General features: G+C 36.9%; 1 protein-coding gene across 2 annotated transcripts in view; it reads right to left on the bottom strand.

The window, feature by feature from the left end:
* Positions 1 to 6,484: 6,484 nt before the first annotated feature.
* GLCCI1 (glucocorticoid induced 1) overlaps positions 6,485 to 20,663 on the bottom strand; it is an 81,696-nt gene continuing 67,517 nt past the window's right edge. For both annotated transcript variants that reach the window (XM_045564866.1, XM_045564867.1), the window contains exons 7-8: positions 10,572 to 10,692; positions 6,485 to 9,376 (exon numbers count right to left, since the gene is read on the bottom strand). In XM_045564866.1, coding sequence (XP_045420822.1) covers positions 9,031 to 9,376; positions 10,572 to 10,692 — 467 coding nt within the window. In that variant the 3' untranslated portion in view covers positions 6,485 to 9,030. The remainder of the gene's footprint in view (positions 9,377 to 10,571; positions 10,693 to 20,663) is intronic.

Genomic DNA, 20,663 nt, shown 5'->3' with positions numbered 1-20,663 from the left:
GGGGCTGCCTCACCTGCTGAAACCCAGGAAGGGCGCCAAGCACAGACGGCAGAGAGCAGAGAAGGAGGTTTGCCACCCCTCTGCTGGAGGAGTGCCCTTGGGCTATTAACCACGGTTATGTGTTTACTCCCTTCCCTGTGTCTGCCCCTACTTGGAGTATGGAAAAATAAAAACAGCTCTCGCCCACGGAGTAGTTGCTCTGTGCCAGGCACTGTGCTATGTGCACACAAGCCCACTTCATTCTCTTAACTATCCGACGGCGTAGGATGTTTGTGTGTGTGAATTTTTTAAAATTGAGATAAACTTCACATACCACAGTCTTTACCATCTTAAGTGTATGATTCAATGGTTTTTAGTACATTCACAAGGTCATTCAACCATCCCCATCACCTGATTCCAGACTATTTTTGCTACCCCAGAAAGAAACCCTGTAGTCATTAGTAGGGACTCCCTATTTCCCCCATCCCAGGTCCTGGCAACCACTAATCTACTCTCTGTCTCTATGGATTTTCCTATAATGGATATTTCATACCAGTGGGATTATATAGTGTGTGGTCCTTTGTGACTGGCTTCTTTCCCTTAGAATAATGTTTTTAAGGCTCAATCCATGTGATACCACGCATCAGTACTTCCTTTCTGTTGCTGAATAATGCTCAATTGTATGGATATGACGCATTTTATTTATACAGTCATCAACTGATGGGCATTTAGATTGTTTTCACTTTTTAGCCGTAGTGAATAATGGTGCTATAAACACTTGTGCTCTACAAGTTTTTGTGTAGACGTCTTGTTTTTATTTTCATCAGTATATACCTAGAAGTGAAATCACTGGGTCATATTGTAACTCTATGTTTAACCTTTTGAGGAACTGCCAGAGACTGTTTGCCAAACGACTACACCATTTTACACCATTTTACACTCCCACCAGCCATGTATGGGGGCTCCAATTTCTCCACATCCTCACCAACACTTGTAATTATCTGTCTTTTTGATTATGGTCTTCCTAGTGGGTGTGAAGTGACATTTCATTGTTGTTTTAATTAGCATTTCCCTAATGGAAATAGCTATTTGCTTTGGACTGAATTGTGCACCCCCCAAAAATTCATATGTTGAAGCCCTAACCCCCAATGTGATTGTGTTTGGAAATAGAGCCTTTGGGAGGTAATTACAGCAAAATGATATCATAAACGTGGACCCTGATCCAATTGGATTAGTGTTCCTATAAGAAGAGACATCAGAGAGTTTGCTCACTCTCTCCATTTTGTTATAGTGGAATTATTATCTCCATTTTATAAAAAAAAGACTCCCAGGCTCACGGGTCATCCCTCACCCTTGTCTGTTGCCAAAGTCTGACCATTTCCCCTTATGCCCACTGCCTCTGGGTTCCAGAATGTGGGAGGGACATAGGTGTGGCCCGCTAGCTGACCAAAATCACAGATGACACAGTGCTGAGACCTAGTTCAGTGACGAAGGGGCGGAAACTTGCCAAGGAGAAATAAGCACATATCTGAATCCCCAGGTTGCTTTCTGTCCGGCTGGCTTATTCCAGCTACAGATTCAAAAACAAATAGCAGACGCCCAAGGTCTTACACATTGGTGATTCTCAGCCAAGGTATCCACTGCAGCCTGTCCTATGCCTGTATTCTCCATCTTCTCTCACACAAATTCTAGGGTCATAATTTCCTTAACTTCCATCTCACATGTACCCACTTGAGGCAATCTCTGTAAAACTGACCAAACAACCCTTAATAAAAAGTATACTTAGAAATAACAATCACAGTCCTGCAAATCTCTTGGCCATTTTCAAGCTTCTACAGTTTGCTTAGGGCAAGGGGTCCTTTTCAATTTTCTGGATGAGGCAGTTCAAAGAGTATAAATGAGAGGACAGATTTCTGGGCTCCCTGGTGGCCACTTCACAAATCCATCTCAACCGAGTGGAAGGCTGTCAGTACGGGCCACACTCCAGGAAATGCTCTGTCCTCCAATCTCAAACTCCAGCCTTCCCCAAAGACACTTCCCAACCCCATTCCAGGCTTAAATAATTTCATCCTGCTTACTTTAGATTATAAGCGTGTTGGGCCACTTTTTCTGGGAAAGGGGATAAACCTGAAACTATGCATGTAGGATTCTCCCACGGAGCCAAGTTCATTCTACCAAGCCTCCTCTCAAGCCACCTTGATTTTAAGAGATCTGCCACTCATTTCGATTAAAACGTAATCTTTTGTGCCATTTCCCTTCTTTTCTCCCTACTTTTCCCCCTCCTTTTATATTTAGAAATTAACATGTACACTTTAATGTTTACAAGTGCTACTAGAGAAAACTTAGAAAAACAGAGAAGCAAAATGTTAAAGAATTATCTACCCAGGCAAAACCACTATTAATTTTACTTTTTTTAACCTACATGTGTGTGTGTGTGTGTGTGTGTGTATAAAAAATTTTTACAAAACAAAGGGATCACACTGGTTTGCAACCTGCTCTTTCGTAAATGCTGCTCCACTTGTTCAGAAAGGTTGAGCCAGTTTCTTCTTCTAACAGCAGATAAAAGAATGACCATATCCGCCCCCCACCTCCTTTAGCAGGACTATTATCCTCCTTTTTATTCTTTGCCAATTTAAAGGCACATTGTTTTAATTTGCATTGCCTTACCAGTGAAGTTAGACATCTATTTTCATGTTGGTCACTTCCTTTGAATCTCACCTTCCTTCACATTAGGAATATGTAAAGCAGCCAGCTAAGTCATAGCCACTTTATGCTGCAAACTGGATGATGGATGGTGAGAAGGTGGAGCAGACAGAGGGGAGGACTGTCAGCAGTGCTGCAGAATGAAGGTCATGTTGCTTCCTTGTCTTTTACCAAACATTACAAAAGGAATACATGCTCATTGTAAGGAAAAAAATTAAATATTTCCAAAGGGCATACGAATATTGTGAAAGCTCACCTCTACGCTCTCCTCACTCACCAGATCCTATTGCAACAATGTGGCCACCTTTAGCCTCCTCCTCCAACCTCCTTATTATCTTCACAGGACCTGATGCACTGGCCATGGGTTTGGGAGAGTGATCAGGAGAGTTAGGGACTTGAAAAGGAACAGCTTCTTCACATAGAGCTCTCAGGGCTTGCTCCGGGGTGGTCACTGGGAAAGGAAGGGGGAGAGACCACACCAGGTGTTTGTCTCTAATCAAATGGGCAGGTGAATACAGTCAGGTAGGATTACCCTGTCTGCACTGATTCCAGTCCATATGAAAAATGGCAGGCTGTGTATTGCAGCACATGAGCAGTGTCCTTTGTTAACTCCTGTCCCTGGAGTGTAACCTGTTTCCTTTACAAAGTGGAATAGAAAACCTAAGAAAAGTTTTGCCTTTCCAGCATGAACCCTTCTCCCCATTTGGCAGGTCCTTGTGGAGCCCTACATCCACCTTTATCCATCTCGCTTCCAGACAGTGGTTTGAAATAACATCCATTGCCTGCAGAGCCATGCCCAATCCTGACTAAAGGAATGTCAGCAAAGTCATGCTTAAAGCAGATGCCAAGACGTGGGTAGAATTTGTACTGTGAAAGGGGACCCATTCCTTGTTATCAGAAAATCTTTTGGGGGAAAAATGATCTAATTGTTTAAATTCTTAGTGTTATGAATGAGAGAGCCCATCACTAAACTGATCCGGAAACTCTGAAAAAAATTATTTTTACTCTTCTTTTTGAGAGCTGCAAATAAATGCCGATGGAATGGGATAGGTCATTTTAGAACCAGTGAATTAGTAGCCTATTAACTAAAGGGAAAACACCAGACATTTCAGGTGGAAATATTTTTCATTTTCTTGAGAAATTCTAACTTTTCTTCTTTTCAGTGAAAACTGATCACCTATCCCACTCTTCTTATATCATTTTCCACAGAAAATCCATTTCTCCAAAGGTCTTACTTTTCTCCCCATTTGATTGTCTTAGGTGCCTTAGTGTTAGACAAGTTAACTGTTAGGCACATACAGTAGAGACTTAATATCACGTGAGCTGTTCAAATAATAAATAAACTTTTATATGAGAAAGCTTTGTCTTGGACCTAGCCCAAAAGGGATTCTTTCAAGAAGTAGCCATTCTAAAATAGCAAGCTTCATTTTCTGGACTCAGAGGACAGAATTATAAAGCAAGACTCTTGGTGATGTTGCTGGTAATAATGAGTATGTGTGGGTTGGGGGCAAGGGGTGCTGCTGTTGTATTAGTTCTCTAATTCCTTGTTACAAATTACCCCAAAACTTACCTTTAAACAACAAACATTTATTATTTCACAGTTTCTGAGGGTCAGGAACCCAGCAGCAGTTTAGTGGGGTGCTTTGGCTCAAGGTGTCCCATGAAATTGTCATCTTGAGCCTTGGCTGGAGATGCCTCTGCTACTCACCATTGAGTCTCTCCATAGACTTTCTAAGTATCCTCACAATATACCTTCTCCCATAGTAAGTGATCCAAGAGAGCAAGTACACCCAAGACAAGGCCAGTCTTTTTATAACCTACTCTCAGTGACATGCCATCACTTCTGCCTCATTCTCTTTAGAAGTAGCAAGTCTAGCCCACGCTTAAGGGGTGGTAAATGAAGCTCTACTTCTTGAAGAGGGAAGTATCAAAGAATTTATGGACATATTTTTAAAACTACATGTATGATACTACATCTAGTCTCCAGTCTGCTCTTTAGTCTACAGCACAGGTCAGCTGATTTCTTCTGTAAACAGCCAGGTAGTAAATAGTTTGGGCATTGTGGGCCAGACCGCGTTGGCTGCAACTACTTAACACTGCCATTGTGCTGCAAAATAGCTATTGGCAATACGTAAGTAAATGAGTGTGGCTTTGTTCCAGTAAAACTTTATTTACAAAAATAAGCAAAGGGCTGGTTTGGTACGTGGGCAGTAGTTTGACCCCTGGTCTATGCCCCATAGAAGTTATTGGAAGTCTAGCATACTCAGTAATTTTGTTTCCTTGGTACCACAGTCTTGTTTCAAAGAAATTCATCTAGATGTCATGGCGGTCTGGTCTACTACCATCATACATCTCTGCAGCTTGAAATTTAGTGGTGAGACAAATAGGAAGGCAGAAAGGCAAAACTGAGAAACTTAGGTGGCAAAAACATCAGGACATAGACGGTCCTTATCTCTGGAAATAAGAGTAATAGCAGTATAAAAAAGGAGAGCTGGCTTGGTACAACAGGGGGCAAGACTGTCTTGATTCCATTTAACCACTGAGGTTGATATAAGGCAAGAAGTTTGAGAGATGTTCTTTAAAGTGGAACTGTGGGTCTAGGATATCACACTGAGATTTGCAATGAAGGTATGAATTAAGGGATCCATCTTCATAAAGCCCCTGCAACTCCAAAAAACCATGAGTTCATCAAAAGAGTGTACAGGGAGAAAATAAGGCTTGTGGATACCAAAGAGGGTGAAGGTGGAAGCTGCGCAGAGAGCAGTAGGGAATACGTAGGGGGTAATGAAACCTGAGCTAAATGTGACCTCATTCTGTGGGATGGGAGGTGGGGGTGGGGGCAACCCCTCAGTTTGCAATATTCATAAGCAAACCCCAAGTGATTATTTTTAGTTAGTGTAAGGTTAGAGTATGTTAGCTCTTAGGCCTAATTTCCCCCTTGTTCCTGAGGTTGATTTTGCAAATACTGTATTACTTTGTTTTTCAGGGCCATTTATATTAAGTTTTATTATATAATATGACAAATTCAAGCAGAGATGGAGCTGACTTCATGTTCACTTCATACTCATGTTCACTTGCAATGGAATTTTAAAATTGTATAAGGTAGGTAATTTCCTGCCTGAATTACACATTATTCTCAAGTAGATAGCTGATACATCCCACCATTAAAAACTTATTTTATTTTTCTAAGCCCAAAACAGCTACTAGTCATTTTAAAGTTCAATTTAAAGGTCAAATCTTATCAATCTCTTTGATGAGATGTGCTTGGGAAATGAACAACACTCTGCTGGTAAATTATTTTTCCCAGTGGTTTGTTCTTGTTATCTGGATAACTGGGCATAACACCAGCCCTCTGTTTTTGTAAACCTCTTTCCCCTCTTATTCTGAATCTCAACAAATAAAAAAGAGTAAAAAGTTAAAGATTATTACTGCAACTTTCTTTGCAGGTACATGTACCTTTCTTGCAGGTGATTTCACTGAATTTAAACTCATTTCCATAATTCTTAGGTATAAAATGATGTGGGAACAAGGTTTTCTCTATTTAATGTGATCATAGCTGGGTAGTACAAAGACTTGGAACTTTAGACATTTAGCCTCTTACCTTGTGACGGAAAGTGTGTAAATTAAATGTCAAGAGGAGACCAGGTTGCAGAAATCCGATCCAGTTAGAAGCCCCACAGCTCCAGAGATGCAGGTCAGGAACTCAGATGAGAGCCGAAAACTGCCACTACCCCGAGCTGAATTCATCTCTGTCGGGTAGTACATGGATAACTCCAGTCTTTCCAAAAACATATGTGAACTATTCCAGTTTTACTAATAACTTTATTTAAATAAGACACAGGAACTTCTATACTGAAAAAATACAAAACAAAAGCCACACATTTCCTTGTGTAAAGCCATATTGTATGGTAACTCGAATACTGTTCAGCGCAGTGGCTAGAATTAAACAGTACAACTATATACAAAATTTAAACAATTTCTGACAAATTTCTACAGCTGGATGTAGGATACATTTGAGCTCAACAACTTCTGGAAAATTTACATGGCAAAGCATAAGCTTTAACACATTTGGTTCAAAACTTTTATATATGCTAAGAACAAATGTACAACACAATTAATATTTAGTTTCTCATGAGAAAATAAAAGCACATGTCACTATAAATATCGTACATCAGATTTCATCACCAAAAAAGCATATTCAGTCCATCTTTCTGAAATTGATATTGATACTATTGCATCTTATTTGGACAAAAGCAGAGCATAAGATCAACATATTATGTATGTAATGCTAAACCAGATATCAGAAGTTAAATGGAGCTCATATTTATCTTACGGAACTAGCAATTTTCTCCCTTTACCCATAATCTACAAAATATAGTATTTTCATCAAGGCCTGAGATTATTAGGGTTAAAGGTATCTGCTGCTGAAAAGATTGTTTTAAAAGGTTCCCCTGTGAAAATGGCAAAAGTAAACTGAGTCCTTTTTTCCATGACAGTCTCCTACAATATAACACTGACTAATTTAAAGGAGCCAGAATGCACCTTCAGGAGAGAATATTACTGCAAACTTTGGTGGAAAGAAGAGAATTGGGATCATGACAAAATAATACAAAGAATACACACACACACACACAAACATATACACATATATCATTTCTTTAAAAAAAAAATCAATGGCGTTGCTTTCTTCTCTATCACCACCTCATCCTTCTTCAATCTCTGTGAGAAATAAACAAAACAAAGAAAAACCAGGAATGACTGAAGGGAACTGAAACGTTCCTTTAACTGTGGGCACCTGTTCCCCTAATTCTTAAGAAAATTGTGCCGTACACTTTAGGTGCAAATGAAACAACTCTAGGTTTTATAGAACTGAAAGGAATGGAATAAAAATACAAAAGCTTCCCTCTACTTTTGGATACTTGCCTTGTGCTGCAGAAAACAATGTCTGAAAGTTGGGCTCTCCCATCGACCAATGACGAATATCTAGGGCTCTCTTCACACTCTGTGGAGAACTTACGTCAAGTCTGCAAGTTCAAGGCTATTTACTTGGGTTTATGTTCTTCTTCATACATCCCAAATCTTAACAAAACTATTCATGATAGTATTATGAAAGGCTTAAATGAGACAGCTTCAAACTATGGCTCTTGTAAGTCACCAAATTCTGAGGCCCCAGTATTCTCTTTATGTGAATGCAACTCATCACTTGAACTGCTTGAGGAAAACAATAACCAAAAGTATGTCACTTTTTAACCTGAAAATTAAAGAATTTCTAAAAGAGAACTAAACATAAATATACTTTTAGATAAGACGGTAACATTTATGACCCTAATGGCCAACATAAACAAAAAATCTCAACCATCCCCTGTCAAACACTTCACTTGTTTTGAAATTAAATCTAGACATTCTTATCTTTAAATTTCATCACAATGTGGAATGTTTATGTACAGTCTAGTGCTGAACACTTCATTTGCAACATTGTAACAGTCCTTAACTGAGCAACACCTGAACTTTTAAAAAAGCCACGGTTTACACATGTTGAAACAGTGAATGCAACAGTTGTTTTACTGGTAACCACATGACAAAAGTGATATCAAACACCACAGATTTGCTGGTTCTCCTCATGTTCACCCATGTCCAGGATTATCATTCTCCTTGGGTTGAATGCACTTCTTATTCTAATAAGAATGTGGAATGTAATGAGGAAAGGGAAATGCATAAAATAAGAAAAGGCAAAAGAGTGATGTTCCCTCTTTAGCTTTTTAGCTGTGAAATATTTAATATCCCAATATGATATACATTCCAAGTTACCTGAGTTTAGACTTCAACTGAAGTACCTGAAGCTAGGCCATAGGGTGGGCACTGTGCAACTGTTGTGGCCGTTTTTTTTTTTTTTTTTTTTTGCATTGTATGTATTACAGAAGTTAGAAACAAACACCTGGATCAATTGTAAACATAATCCTGAAGTACAGTATTTTCCATAGGACAAAACACAGCAAGACATTTTCTATTTAGACAGGCAACTTTTTGATATAGAGCTTATTTATACTGAAGAATTTGGAACAAAACACAGGACACAGTACTAATCTGTCAAACATACTATGAAATGCATAGTCTCCACTTAAAATGCCAAATGACACACGTTTTGCAAGCATTACTGCTTTCCACAAAAACTGCTGAATAGGAGTTCCGTCCCTGCCAAGATCAGTGTTAAGAGATACTTTATGACGCTGATAAGTATTTTGTTGGTGGTGGTGGTGTTCAGAAAGTTTGTCACTCCATGCATATAGATATCTGAGATCACGTTCCTCATCCATGGAACATAGGGTGGAGGCCAGCTCCCCCTTTGCTTTAGATGATCACATAGGTCTGAGCAGAGATGTGTTCTTCGCCCTGCAATTCGGGCAGGAGCTGCTGCTGCTGGGATGGCTGTTGAACAGAGGCCTCTGTGGAGCCCGCTGTGCTGGTGTCATCGGAAAGAGATGCAAAGGAAACCCGGGATGAGAGCTGCTCCACCGTGAGAGCTGCCAGAGCTGAGCTCTGGCCAGAGTTAGGAGAGTTCTTGAGCATCAGGTCAGAAGCAGGTAAGAGGGGGCCTAGAAGTTTTACAGGACAGAAAGCTGATCCAGTTGGGATGAAATTAACCTTGTTTTTGTCAGGACATGAAAAGAGAGGGGCCGAGATAGGTTGACGAGACCTAAAAACGTAAGACAAAATTAGGTTTAAAATCACTAAAAAGTTAAGTACTTTCTGAATTAACTGGAGTTCTCTAAAACAGCTAAAATGTGAATGGCAGGGGATGGGTTAGGTGTATACAGATGGGTAAACATCTTCCATAGCACAAGTCAGCTGGTAGACTATTCATGTACACAGCACTGAAGTGATATTTGAGACAAAAGGATTTTCAAAAGGATCAAGCAGACAAATTTTTATGGAGGTCATTAGTTTGCTTTTAATCATTTAGGAATGTGGGAAAGTCTCCTACATTATAGTTGAAGATTATGCAAGGTAAGGATGACCTTTGCTGTTAAGAAAAAGTATGCTGGGTGGGGGAGCATTACCCCATCATGTATGTGGTTTAGAGCATTTCCTCCTTTTTTCTGAGTCTCTAGACATATTTGCACTAGCACAGATGAGGGGGTGGAGTTTCAGTGGTCTCTCCAAGAGCCAGTCAGCCCAACAGAGCAGAGTCCACAAGTCCTTCCTCTCCTCCCATTCCTGGGAGCTAAACCATCAACTCCTGTAAGACCGGTCTCTGTCCCTTTCTAGGGTGCAAGAGTACAGCAGCCCCCACTAGGCACCTGCACTGGGACAAAGGGATGAGGCGCCCAAGAGCCACACAGTCTTCTTCTGAGCTATCCTGCCCAGTGTTTACAGCATGAACTTCTTTTTCAATTTTATTTCTAACTTATACATACTGAAATTTCAAAAAGGAAAAAAACCTCCTACAAACAGAAAGTCTGAATTTAATGAGTTAACATGCTAGATGTGTCTACGGGGAAGGAGACTGATTTCCCTCTGGCTTATGGAATGAATACACTGTCTTTAGGCTACTCACACCCAGATGTTAACTTTGCTCCTAAACGTCTTTTTGTTAACTATCTAAATTAATATAGTTCTTGAAAGGATAATTCTTAATGATTAAAAATAGACCTGTTAGGTAGTAAGGATAAATTTCCAAGTTTCTTTGTATTGGGTTAAACATTTCTGGCATACAAACTTCAATTCTTCTTCAATAAGATCTCTTTTGCCTATTCAATTCTCTTTACATAATTTGCTTTTAAAATATATTATCAGCTGGATAGAGTAGTTGATTCATCTGTGATCAACTGGTCTCAGTAAAAAGCTTTACAGTTTTGCAGATCCCAGCTGACAGAAAAGACATTACTTACGCCATTTCCTCAAAGACCTTCACTCGCTCACATCCCTCTGGGGGCTCCCGTTTGAACATGTAGCTGTTGTTTGGTTTGGGAGATGAGGCATACTTGGGTAACGGTGAGCTACTCCCACTGTCTGTAAATTTAAAGCAGTTATATTAACTAGTGAGTGAAAGCTCTTTTAAATTAAATTTGATTTCCAAACAAACAGCACAATGTATCCACTACTGCCCCTATGCTTCCACCACAGAGCCTCCTTTATTGCAAAGCTATTTCTAACACCCTCATGGAATACATTTCTTCTAAATAAAAACTTCAATGCAACAGTAATCTACAATACCATACAACATAAAAGAAGGATATTTTGGTCCATAAAACTGAATTTTGAATAAAGCAAAGCCATAATCCTGAAAACAAAATATATTATTATTTATTTTCAAAACGCAAATGAATAGGGTAATATGCTTAAGTTATACAGAAGACTTACAACAGATTACAATAATACAGGGCTCTTCACATGCTTTCTCACTGTCCAACTAATTTAACTGAAGGTTTTAGTAAGTGGGATAATTTTCATTACAAAAGTTCTTAGCAGAAATCTTACTTTTACTAAACACTATGGATAACACGTATGCAGAAGAAAAAACAGGTTTATATTGTAACACATCTCTTTTCCCCTGCCCACCATAAAAGGGTAATTTGCTCAGAATTTTGCCTTTAAAATATCTATATAAAAGAGCTTTTTCAACACAGTTTGTATTTTTGCTACAGCAAGACCTGAGAAATCCCAAAACATCTCTACTTAACATGCTTTCCTCATATTTTTGACCAAAAAGAAAATGGTCTATTCATGAAAAGCCATAAAACCTATATGCAGTTTCTCCCTTTCCTACCTGGCAAAGGATCTTGGAAACTCAAACCCACCAAAATGTGTCATTATCTTTGTAAGACGCCAAGTTGTAAAGTCAGTAGCATACTTGTATAAATACAATGGCCCTATTTAAACAAATTCTGACTTCGTGCAAACCAATCCCCACTGCTGTAATACTATGCACATATCTATTGAGATGTATCATTTTCATCTATTTGAAAGATAGCACTAGCACCATAATTATGTTTGTCACAGTTTTGGTAAGTTGCTTTAGTTTAGGATATAAAATACAGTCCAACATTCAGAAACCGAGTAAAAAAGGAATGTTTTATCGTCATTAATGAAGTATAACATATGCTTAGAAAGCAGATCCTTGATGCACACTAATACTTTATTTTGTGAATGACTCCAAGAGCATCTATGTTAGTCTTGGGAATGTAGATCTATACTTATATTTAAATATGGCTATATTTCTGGCTAGGAAATCACCATCTACAAAATAACCAAGCCACACTATCAGGAAAACTAGAAAACCACAGTTTCTCTGTCACTACTGTACGTGTCCCTATATGCAAAGAATAGTCTCTTGGAAGGAATTAAGTTTTAGACATTAGGTTTCTTCCTATACCATTCAGATTTGATGATTGTCTTAAATTCAACATTTATCCTGTATCTTGCTTAATCAAAAGGGAAGAGGGGTAAGATGATTTTTTCTGTCTTAGGTTGATGCAAAGCAATATTATTAGCATGATTAGAGGTCTGAATTTACTGCTCTCTATCTGAGCTAGGCTAGAAAAGACTGGTCCATGATCAAAACCTGGTGAGGATGAGGCCTCAAACTTTGTGTAATACCAAAAATGCAGATTGACCTCCCTTTACTATCCAAACAGCAGCAAGCTATGCAAAGGAAATACATGAGACCAAGAACATGAGTGAGGAGATATGGCATGAGATGCTTCCATGGAGATTACTGCTAGGCACAACACAGACCACATGGAACATGCGGAATCAGTCTAAAATCATGGGCTCAATGCCTTTAGCAAGTCTTTTATGCCATCAGCATGGGTGTGACCATGTCGGTAGTTAAGAATCCACCCTATTACCATGTAAGAAAAGCCATCTTGGCCACAGTTACAGTCTTCTGCCTTCTATTAATATTTCTTACTCCATCATCAGGCCTACCATATTATTTTTCTCACAATTTTACTGATGGTTTCAGTAGACTTTCCCATGCTTGAAAGCTAGGTATGAGTTGGATAACCTATCTGCAAAACTGATTATCTTCCCATTAACAATCTAGAATAAATTAAATTATTTTCTTTCTTCAATTTTTTTAATTTCTGAGGCTTTAAATGTATTTTTTACAGAGTTTTACCTGCTTAAACATTCTTTTTCTGTTTTCTTTGAGAAGGATTGATTAATTTTAAACAAGTAAATACGTTGCTATCCTAGACAGATAGCATTCAGCGTTATTACATCTTTCTGCCTTTTCAATAAAAATTATTTGGTTTTCTGTTGAATATATATTTATGTTTAATGTTAGGGAGTCTGGAAAGACAAAGCTTAAACAAAAAAAAGTTGAAACTATAAACAAATATTTATTGAATCTGGAGCTTTCTCCTCAGGTAAGTACATAATCTGAGAGACTACAAAGAACAAGAAACGGAGATGTCCAGCCTGTGGCTTCAGCTCCTGTTGTATAGTTGTGTTAAACCTTGACCACCTAGAATCTACCTTTGTAGGTTTCTACATAATTAAAGGAATTGCCACTCACAAACTCTAAAATTCTGTAATTTTTCTTTAATGGTTCTAACATACAAAGAAGGAACACTGTACCAAAATATTTTTTTGCTTTACAAAGTGGCATGCTTTAAAAACAACCCACATGACCAACCTATTCTACTCATTCAAGACTACTCATTCCCTTATTCACTTAAAACTCTGCATTGAATTTAGTAACCACTTTTCAATAACAGAACATTATAAATATGAGGTAAGCATGCCTGCTCAGGAGATTCAAGAGGAAAAGGCTCATGGTAATCTTAATTCAATCTCAATATAAATTTTCTCATTCTGTTATCCCAGAGGAAAATAATACAGGATCATAACTGCAAATATAGTTGAGATTAAGTTAAATGTTACTATATGGTCTTATCATAGCCAATGCAAATATAGTGGAGATTAAGTTAAATGTTACTATATGGTCTTATCATAGCCATTTTTTATTTATTAATAAAAAATGCAATGAATATGATTATTTAAATATCTTTCTATATTTACAATAGTCTCACTTATAATCACCCAACTGAATATCAACAGCATGGAAAAATGTGATTGGCTATTTTATTATAACAGATCGCACTTATGTGTGTTTGCCATATTTACTATTAAAATACAAGTAGCTTGTCAAGTATTTTTAAACATATGGTAATGAATTAAAGCTTGGAAAAATTAGAGAAGTTACTAAAGTTTAGAATTTCATACAGAAACAATATTCATTAAATTATATGTACTTGTATAGCTTAAGAGTTTCTGAATTTCTCCTGATAAATGACCTTCATTATTTTTGGTATATTAAGTTTTGTGGCCCATAATTCTAGTTTTAAAAAAATCATATATATAAAGATCCCTAAAAGATTCTGATTTAATTAGCTGAGAGAAGCTGAGCATTGCTTTTTTTTTTTTTTTTTTGGTAATGCTCCCAAATGCATCTGAAGTGCAGCCAAATTTGAGAACCAAATTGAAAAAGTTAAAAACACTGGGTTAGAGTCAGGCTACCTGACTTCTACCTAGGCCTAGCTGCATGACCTAGGGTTAAGTTTGATCCCTCTGTTTTTTGACCTGTAAAACGGGATTAACTACTGACATGATAGCTGTAAAAAATGTAACATAAAAGGATTAGGATAGTGCTTGAAATACAATAAGCTCTCAATAATATTATTATAATAGAAGGAACACATCATTTCTAATTTTCAAATTAAAAATGGTGAACCACTCAAAAATTGAGTGCCTATTCTACTCTTTCTTGGCAGAATAGAGTTAAGGAAATGTCATTTTTAATAGATTTGCATACTTTAATTCTATTCAGGTACACAAAGATAAAATTCTGCTTCTGGCAGGGAAGCAGAGTAAGATTTGAAGTACCAGATTTTCCAGGTTTGTGATTGTCTATCATGAACACTGCCAGTTCATGATGGCATCCTTTACTGTATAGAGATCTATTATCCTGACATTAAAATCAATGCCTAAAGCATGCAGATTCTATAAGACTACTATTCAATGAAAATATTTTTATAGTATATATAGCAATAGCCAGTAGAATATAATTCTTATTTTAGCTTTCCCAGGTAGACAACTCACTAGGAAAGTGAATATAGTGTTCAACGACAACTAAAATCACAATAAAAGCATGAGAGTTAGCCAAGAGAGTTAGATTAGAAATATGATTGACTATATAGGACCTAAACAGAATTACCACTCTAGTGTTAAAATTACTTCTGCTTCAGGAAATGAAATTATCAACTACAGTGTGGTTTGATGGCCTAATGAAATCAGGAAGAACACACAATTTCATAGCATTTCTTGGCAATAAACTTTAAGAACCAGGTAGCATTACTAATTGCATTCAAAAGCCTGCATTTTCAGTTAACTCTAAGACCAAATAGGGAAGTTACAAATAAGGAGAACATTTGGCTTTTATAAATAGCCTCAAAGTTCTCTCTAAAATTTCAAAGTTAACTCATTATGAGAATGCTACATAATTTTAATAAAAACAAGATATCAGCTACATGTAAGATCTCCTTTAAATCAGTATTCAACAAAGGGTAAGGGCAAAAATGACATTATAACCTTTTACCACTTATATTTTTGAACTTTGCTCCAAATCAGATTGATTTTTTAGTAACTGAGACTCAACTTACATTCCAAATGTTAGCCCATTAACTAAATATTTGTTATATGTAGGAGGTGTTTTATTTAATGACTTATCACTCTATAAGTATTAAGTGAATTGATATCAATTTACAAATTAAGCAAATTATAGTTTTTCTTTTGTTTTTGTGTACTCAAAATAAGTACAATGCTTCTTCTACAACATAATCTTGATATGCAGAATGACATTGATTATTATCTACAAATTCAACTTAGAGTCATTGACATGGTAACTACTTACTCTGAATCTGACATGATAGTTAAAGATGAAAGCAAATCACTTTATTGAAGACACCCCTTAAACCAATTTATTGACTGAAATCATGCTTCTTATAAATATAAATCACAATGGTAAAATGAACTAAACTGAAAATAAATTGCAGATTACATGGAATATTTTAGGTATTATAAAGCAATGCATTTCAAGATCTTAGGAAAATCACTACAATACAATCTTAGCTATTGTATTCTCAAGCTTATTAAATGACAAAATTTCCAGGAAAATCGATTTTCAAAAAAACTGAAATATGCTGTTCATATTAAATTGCTCCTAAAGTATCCTACAGGGAAAAAAAGAACTCTTGAACTTCTAATAAAAAATTTCGCTATAATTTTAAATGTTCACTTAAATATTTACTGAGCACTTACTATGTGCAAAACAGAAGGCAAAACAAAATGCTATTAATGTTGTCTTAGTGAAAGAGATAAAATTTAGTCTTTTCTTTTAAAAAAATTCTTGCTAAAGGGAAATGGTATTATATCTTTAGGCAAAAACCAACATAGAACCTTCAATTTATTCATTATATTCACCTTAAAGTCCAACATTCACTACCTAATTAATAAATGGTAGTGATCATTTGTCACATCTCCCACACTGGAACTCTGTAAGAACTTTGCCGTTATCCTCATCTTCTCCTCCCTCACCTCATGCATCTAATCAGCCACCAAATAATGTTGATTCTTTTCAGCTTCTTTCCTCCAATTCCTCTGGCCCTGCTCCCCCTCTCCTCATCTTTGCCCTACCTCTGTGGTCTCCCGACTGATATGCACAAAACAATCTGCTGACATGTAAGAAAAAAATATTAGAACATTTATACATATTTACTTTTTATCTTTAAAAGTAAGTAAATTTCAGTAATACTCATTTAGTTTTAATGAATTATACACATATACAAACCTAGAAATATATGAATTTATATTGGGGTACATTCAAAATTGCTGACAAGGGTGTGTAATAAACTTTGAAAACCACAGGACTAGACTATTAAAACAGCATCTTATCTCTTCCTCCTACTGTCTCTCTCCACTTCCATTTCCACCTGAGTTATAGTTCTAAAATATTAAGCTGGTCATATCCTTTAGCTGACAAAAAGATCTCTGCTTGGCTTTTCATTTCTCCTTAGCAAGGCCTACAAAGGCCCCTTATGAAATAACAGTCTTTCTACTTCTCCACTCTCACTGCTTTCTACCCTCCACCATTCACCCCTATGCCTCAGCCATACAATTTCTTACTGTTGTCTACACACCAGGTCCTTTCACAGCAGAATGCCTATATAAAGGCTATTCCTTTTGCAAAGGCAGCAAGATGTAGGATGATGTTTCTACAGAAGATCTTTGTTGCCATGTACACTACACAGAAGTTAAGGAAAGTTACTTAATTTCTGTAAGCCTCAGATTCCCCATCCTTTAAATAATGGCAACATCACCTACCCATAGGATTGTGGTAATATTACAGGAAATAAGAAAAATAAAATCACCTGAGCACTTTTCATCATCATAACAATCCTATGAAGCAGCTATCCCCAATTCACAGGCAATGAAATTGAAATACAGTGAGGTTGAATAACTTGTCCAAGGACATGTAATTAGTAAGTGGCAGAGCAAGGATTCAACCTGGCCACCCCAGAGTCAGGGTTCATTACCGTTATGCTCTCTGCTTGACTAAGTTGTGATCTATCTCAAGTCTATAGTGTCTACATTACAGACACGAGGAGGGGACTAGATGATCAAGTTCCTTCCAATCTAACATTCTATGTTGCTAATTAAAGGCTTACAACTCAGGTAACAGCTTCACTGGGTCTGCCTTCCGTTAGTGTCACATGGAGATAGAGTATGAGTGGCCCCCATGAGTTGGTATTTCTTTTCAGAGCAACACAAAACTAACGGAGGAAAAATCCAACAGACTCCCTTTTCCTCTAACCTAGTTGATACCCTATTATTTTCTCCCCAGTCATTATCAGAGCTTTCCTGTTACCAGCATAACCAACAGCAAGAATGAAAAGATGAGACAGGTTGTAGCAGAGTTACTTTCCTTCCTTTAATTTCAACAGGAAATTTGAACTTCATGGCTTCTTTCTGACCAAAAGCCTATCACTAAATTAGCATAATCTTAGTTTGTCTACTCTTTTTGTTCTCTATTTTTTTTAAAGAGTATCACACTCTTCATGAACACTAAAAGCCTAACATATATAATTTAACAACTCAAAAAAGACACTGATGTTTTCAACGTAGCTGTAAAAATATATCCTTTAAAAAATGGATATATCATAAAGAAAAGTCTTAAAAGATACTAAAAAAATTTCCATTAAATACTCCACCATGCCTTTGCTGAGGATAAAGTAATGAACAAAATAAGATTACTTGCTTTGTTGGACCTTACATCCTGGTAAATAGAGATGAGGAGATTAAGTGAAATATATATGCAGACATGTTAAAAATTTTTGGTTTGCTTATATTCTAGACTCTGAGCTAAAACTGAGTTGTATACTTATTAAACAGTTTTGAACTGTGAATAATAACTCATCCACAGAGAGCTTCACAGTATCTGCCACTGGTACAATTGCCAACATTTTCAGAAAGAGGGGAAAGGGGCATTTAATGAATGCTTATTTTGTGCAGTCGTAACTTTAGATGTTGTCTTGAAAAAGAAAAACAGGGAAAATGACCCTAGGGACATAATTCTAGAAAAGATCCCAGTTTTAAATTATGGAATAACTCCTTTGTTGGAATAATATCTTTACACTCTAATTTTATCACCAAGAGGTTCTTCTAGGTAATAAGCATCCTAGAACCATACAGAGAGAATCTTTTAATCAAGAGACCCAGGTTAAAAAACAGTGATTTTGCAAGGTGGGATGACTAAAACAAGTATATTCATCATATCTGTTTTCACAATATAAAGTCCCACAAGAAAAGTGCCACAAAATCTTGGCTATTAGGCTACCTAAAAGATAGAGTGTTAAAACACACTAAGGACAAAGGTCAAAAGGAGGTTAAGAAATAGAGCCCCACAGATAAATACAAGTGAAGTTAAAATGTATGTAGAAAGGAATAGGAAGATGCCAAAAACCATGCATTTCAAAAATCTGCTTAGGGTCATCCCAAGACCCTGAAAAGACAAAATAATACTTTTCTTTTTCTCTCCTGGGACAAAGGGCAGCTCAGTACTAATACCCAAAGTTTAGCAATATTAATGAGTTAAATCACAGTATGAGTTAAATAGGCTTATATGCATTGGCTTGGGAAAACTCTACCCACATAACATACATTGTTCCTTCACGAAAATATAGTTTACATTGCAAGTAGTCAATTTATAGACTCTTGGAATACATAACTCTTAGTAGTTGGCCTGAGCAAAATGGTTCCATTTATTTCATGATTATAATAATCAATATTTCCACAATATCTTGCAAAATTGCAGAATTTTATAACAACTGCCTAAGTGAATTGTGCCAAAGATCAACGATAAGTAGCAGACTGAAGTCTAGATTTTGTGGCTTGCTTAGCATCAGTTTGGCTATCATCAAGGAATGCTGGCAGAGCTGCTTAAAGAACTAATATTTTGACGTTGCCATTTGAATTATATAACTGACTGTGTCCCTCGCATTTTGGACATCATAATGTAGAAGAATTTAGGCTAACTCTTCATGTATATTCTGACAATGTCAAGGTGAGAGCTCTTATTCTGGATCCCTGAATCCTCCAAACAGAGAACAGCCGTGGTTCCCATGGCTTTATGTTATTTAAGCCTGTGACCAAGCTGCCTCCAGTCTTTAGGTCTCTGGAAAGACCTAGCAAAAAACAAACAAACAAACAAAAAACTCACCTGAAATAAGTCTCTCAACAGCTGGAACTTTCTCAATAGTCAGAGTGTTTTTGTCCTGGCATTGCAATTGATATAGCCAAAGAAAAAACTAATGTGCTATTCAGTTAAAATTACTTATTTTTACATAGCAGCAGCTACCACCACTTATTGAATCCTTGAGAATTAGTGCAGTTTTTACATTCAAAACTTCACAGGATTCAAACGCATTCCTTTGTGGTCCCAAAGCCAGTTCTGGTCTTCATTTCAGTGTTATTTATGTAACGTCTCCCGCAAAAGACTTTAGCAGGAGAGTGACTTGATTATACCCTCTCATAATGTTAATAAAACAGATTATAAAGGAAAAAGAGATATTAAAGAACATATAATGTTTGAAACTTACTATCTACCTCTTCTGAGCTACAGAAGCCGCTTATTTATCTGCCTCATGAATATATTCACTTGGAGGCGCTGAAGACAATCTCCAACCCATCAACCAAAATGGAACTTATCTATCATCTTCCCAATACATTTCCTTTCTAATTCAGCATCTCTCAATTACCCACAGTATTAAAATTAAAAAGAAGAAAACAAAACTCCAGAATTAATTGCCAAGATTTACTACTAGCATTATTTCTACTTTTCATTTTACCCCAACTACAAGTGTTAATAAGTAACAAAGGTGGCCAACTTGAACTGTACTTACTCCTTCTAATGGTATAACAAAGAATATGAGTTCTGGAATCAATCAGGACAGACCTGTTTCACCATTTACCAGCTGTATAGCCTAAAACAAGTTACTATTATTTAAGGTTTCCATTCGCCTTCAAAACAAACAAAGACTCCTCCTGGAAGCAATGTATTTTCTAGTTTATTTTACTATGAAACATTCACAGGAAAATGGTTGTGAGGAAGTTATTAAAGGTGTTTACTCTCGTAGGATGTCTCAGTGAAATGAAAGTTTCCTATTCTAACATTCTAAGAAATGGAGACTTCCCACTTGAAACAAAGAGATGCCTGAGCTACTATATTCAATATATCCTTAAAGGAGGAAGGGGGTCCACAAGGCCTTCAATAACGGAAAAGTCAACAAGAAAAGGGAGAACTGTTGAGATCCACCCACAGACAGAAAAGCAGAGGACAAAGTCCAAAGTAGCTTCCAGTTAACATCTCAGAAGAGTTAGGTATAATGGTGAGTGAAAGAAGTCAGACACAAAGAATATGT

This window comes from Lemur catta, chromosome 11 (genome assembly GCF_020740605.2).
Source record: "Lemur catta isolate mLemCat1 chromosome 11, mLemCat1.pri, whole genome shotgun sequence".
Lineage (NCBI taxonomy): Eukaryota > Metazoa > Chordata > Mammalia > Primates > Lemuridae > Lemur > Lemur catta.
Note: the sequence above shows the minus strand (reverse complement) of the source record. Positions and strands in the feature narration are given on the sequence as shown.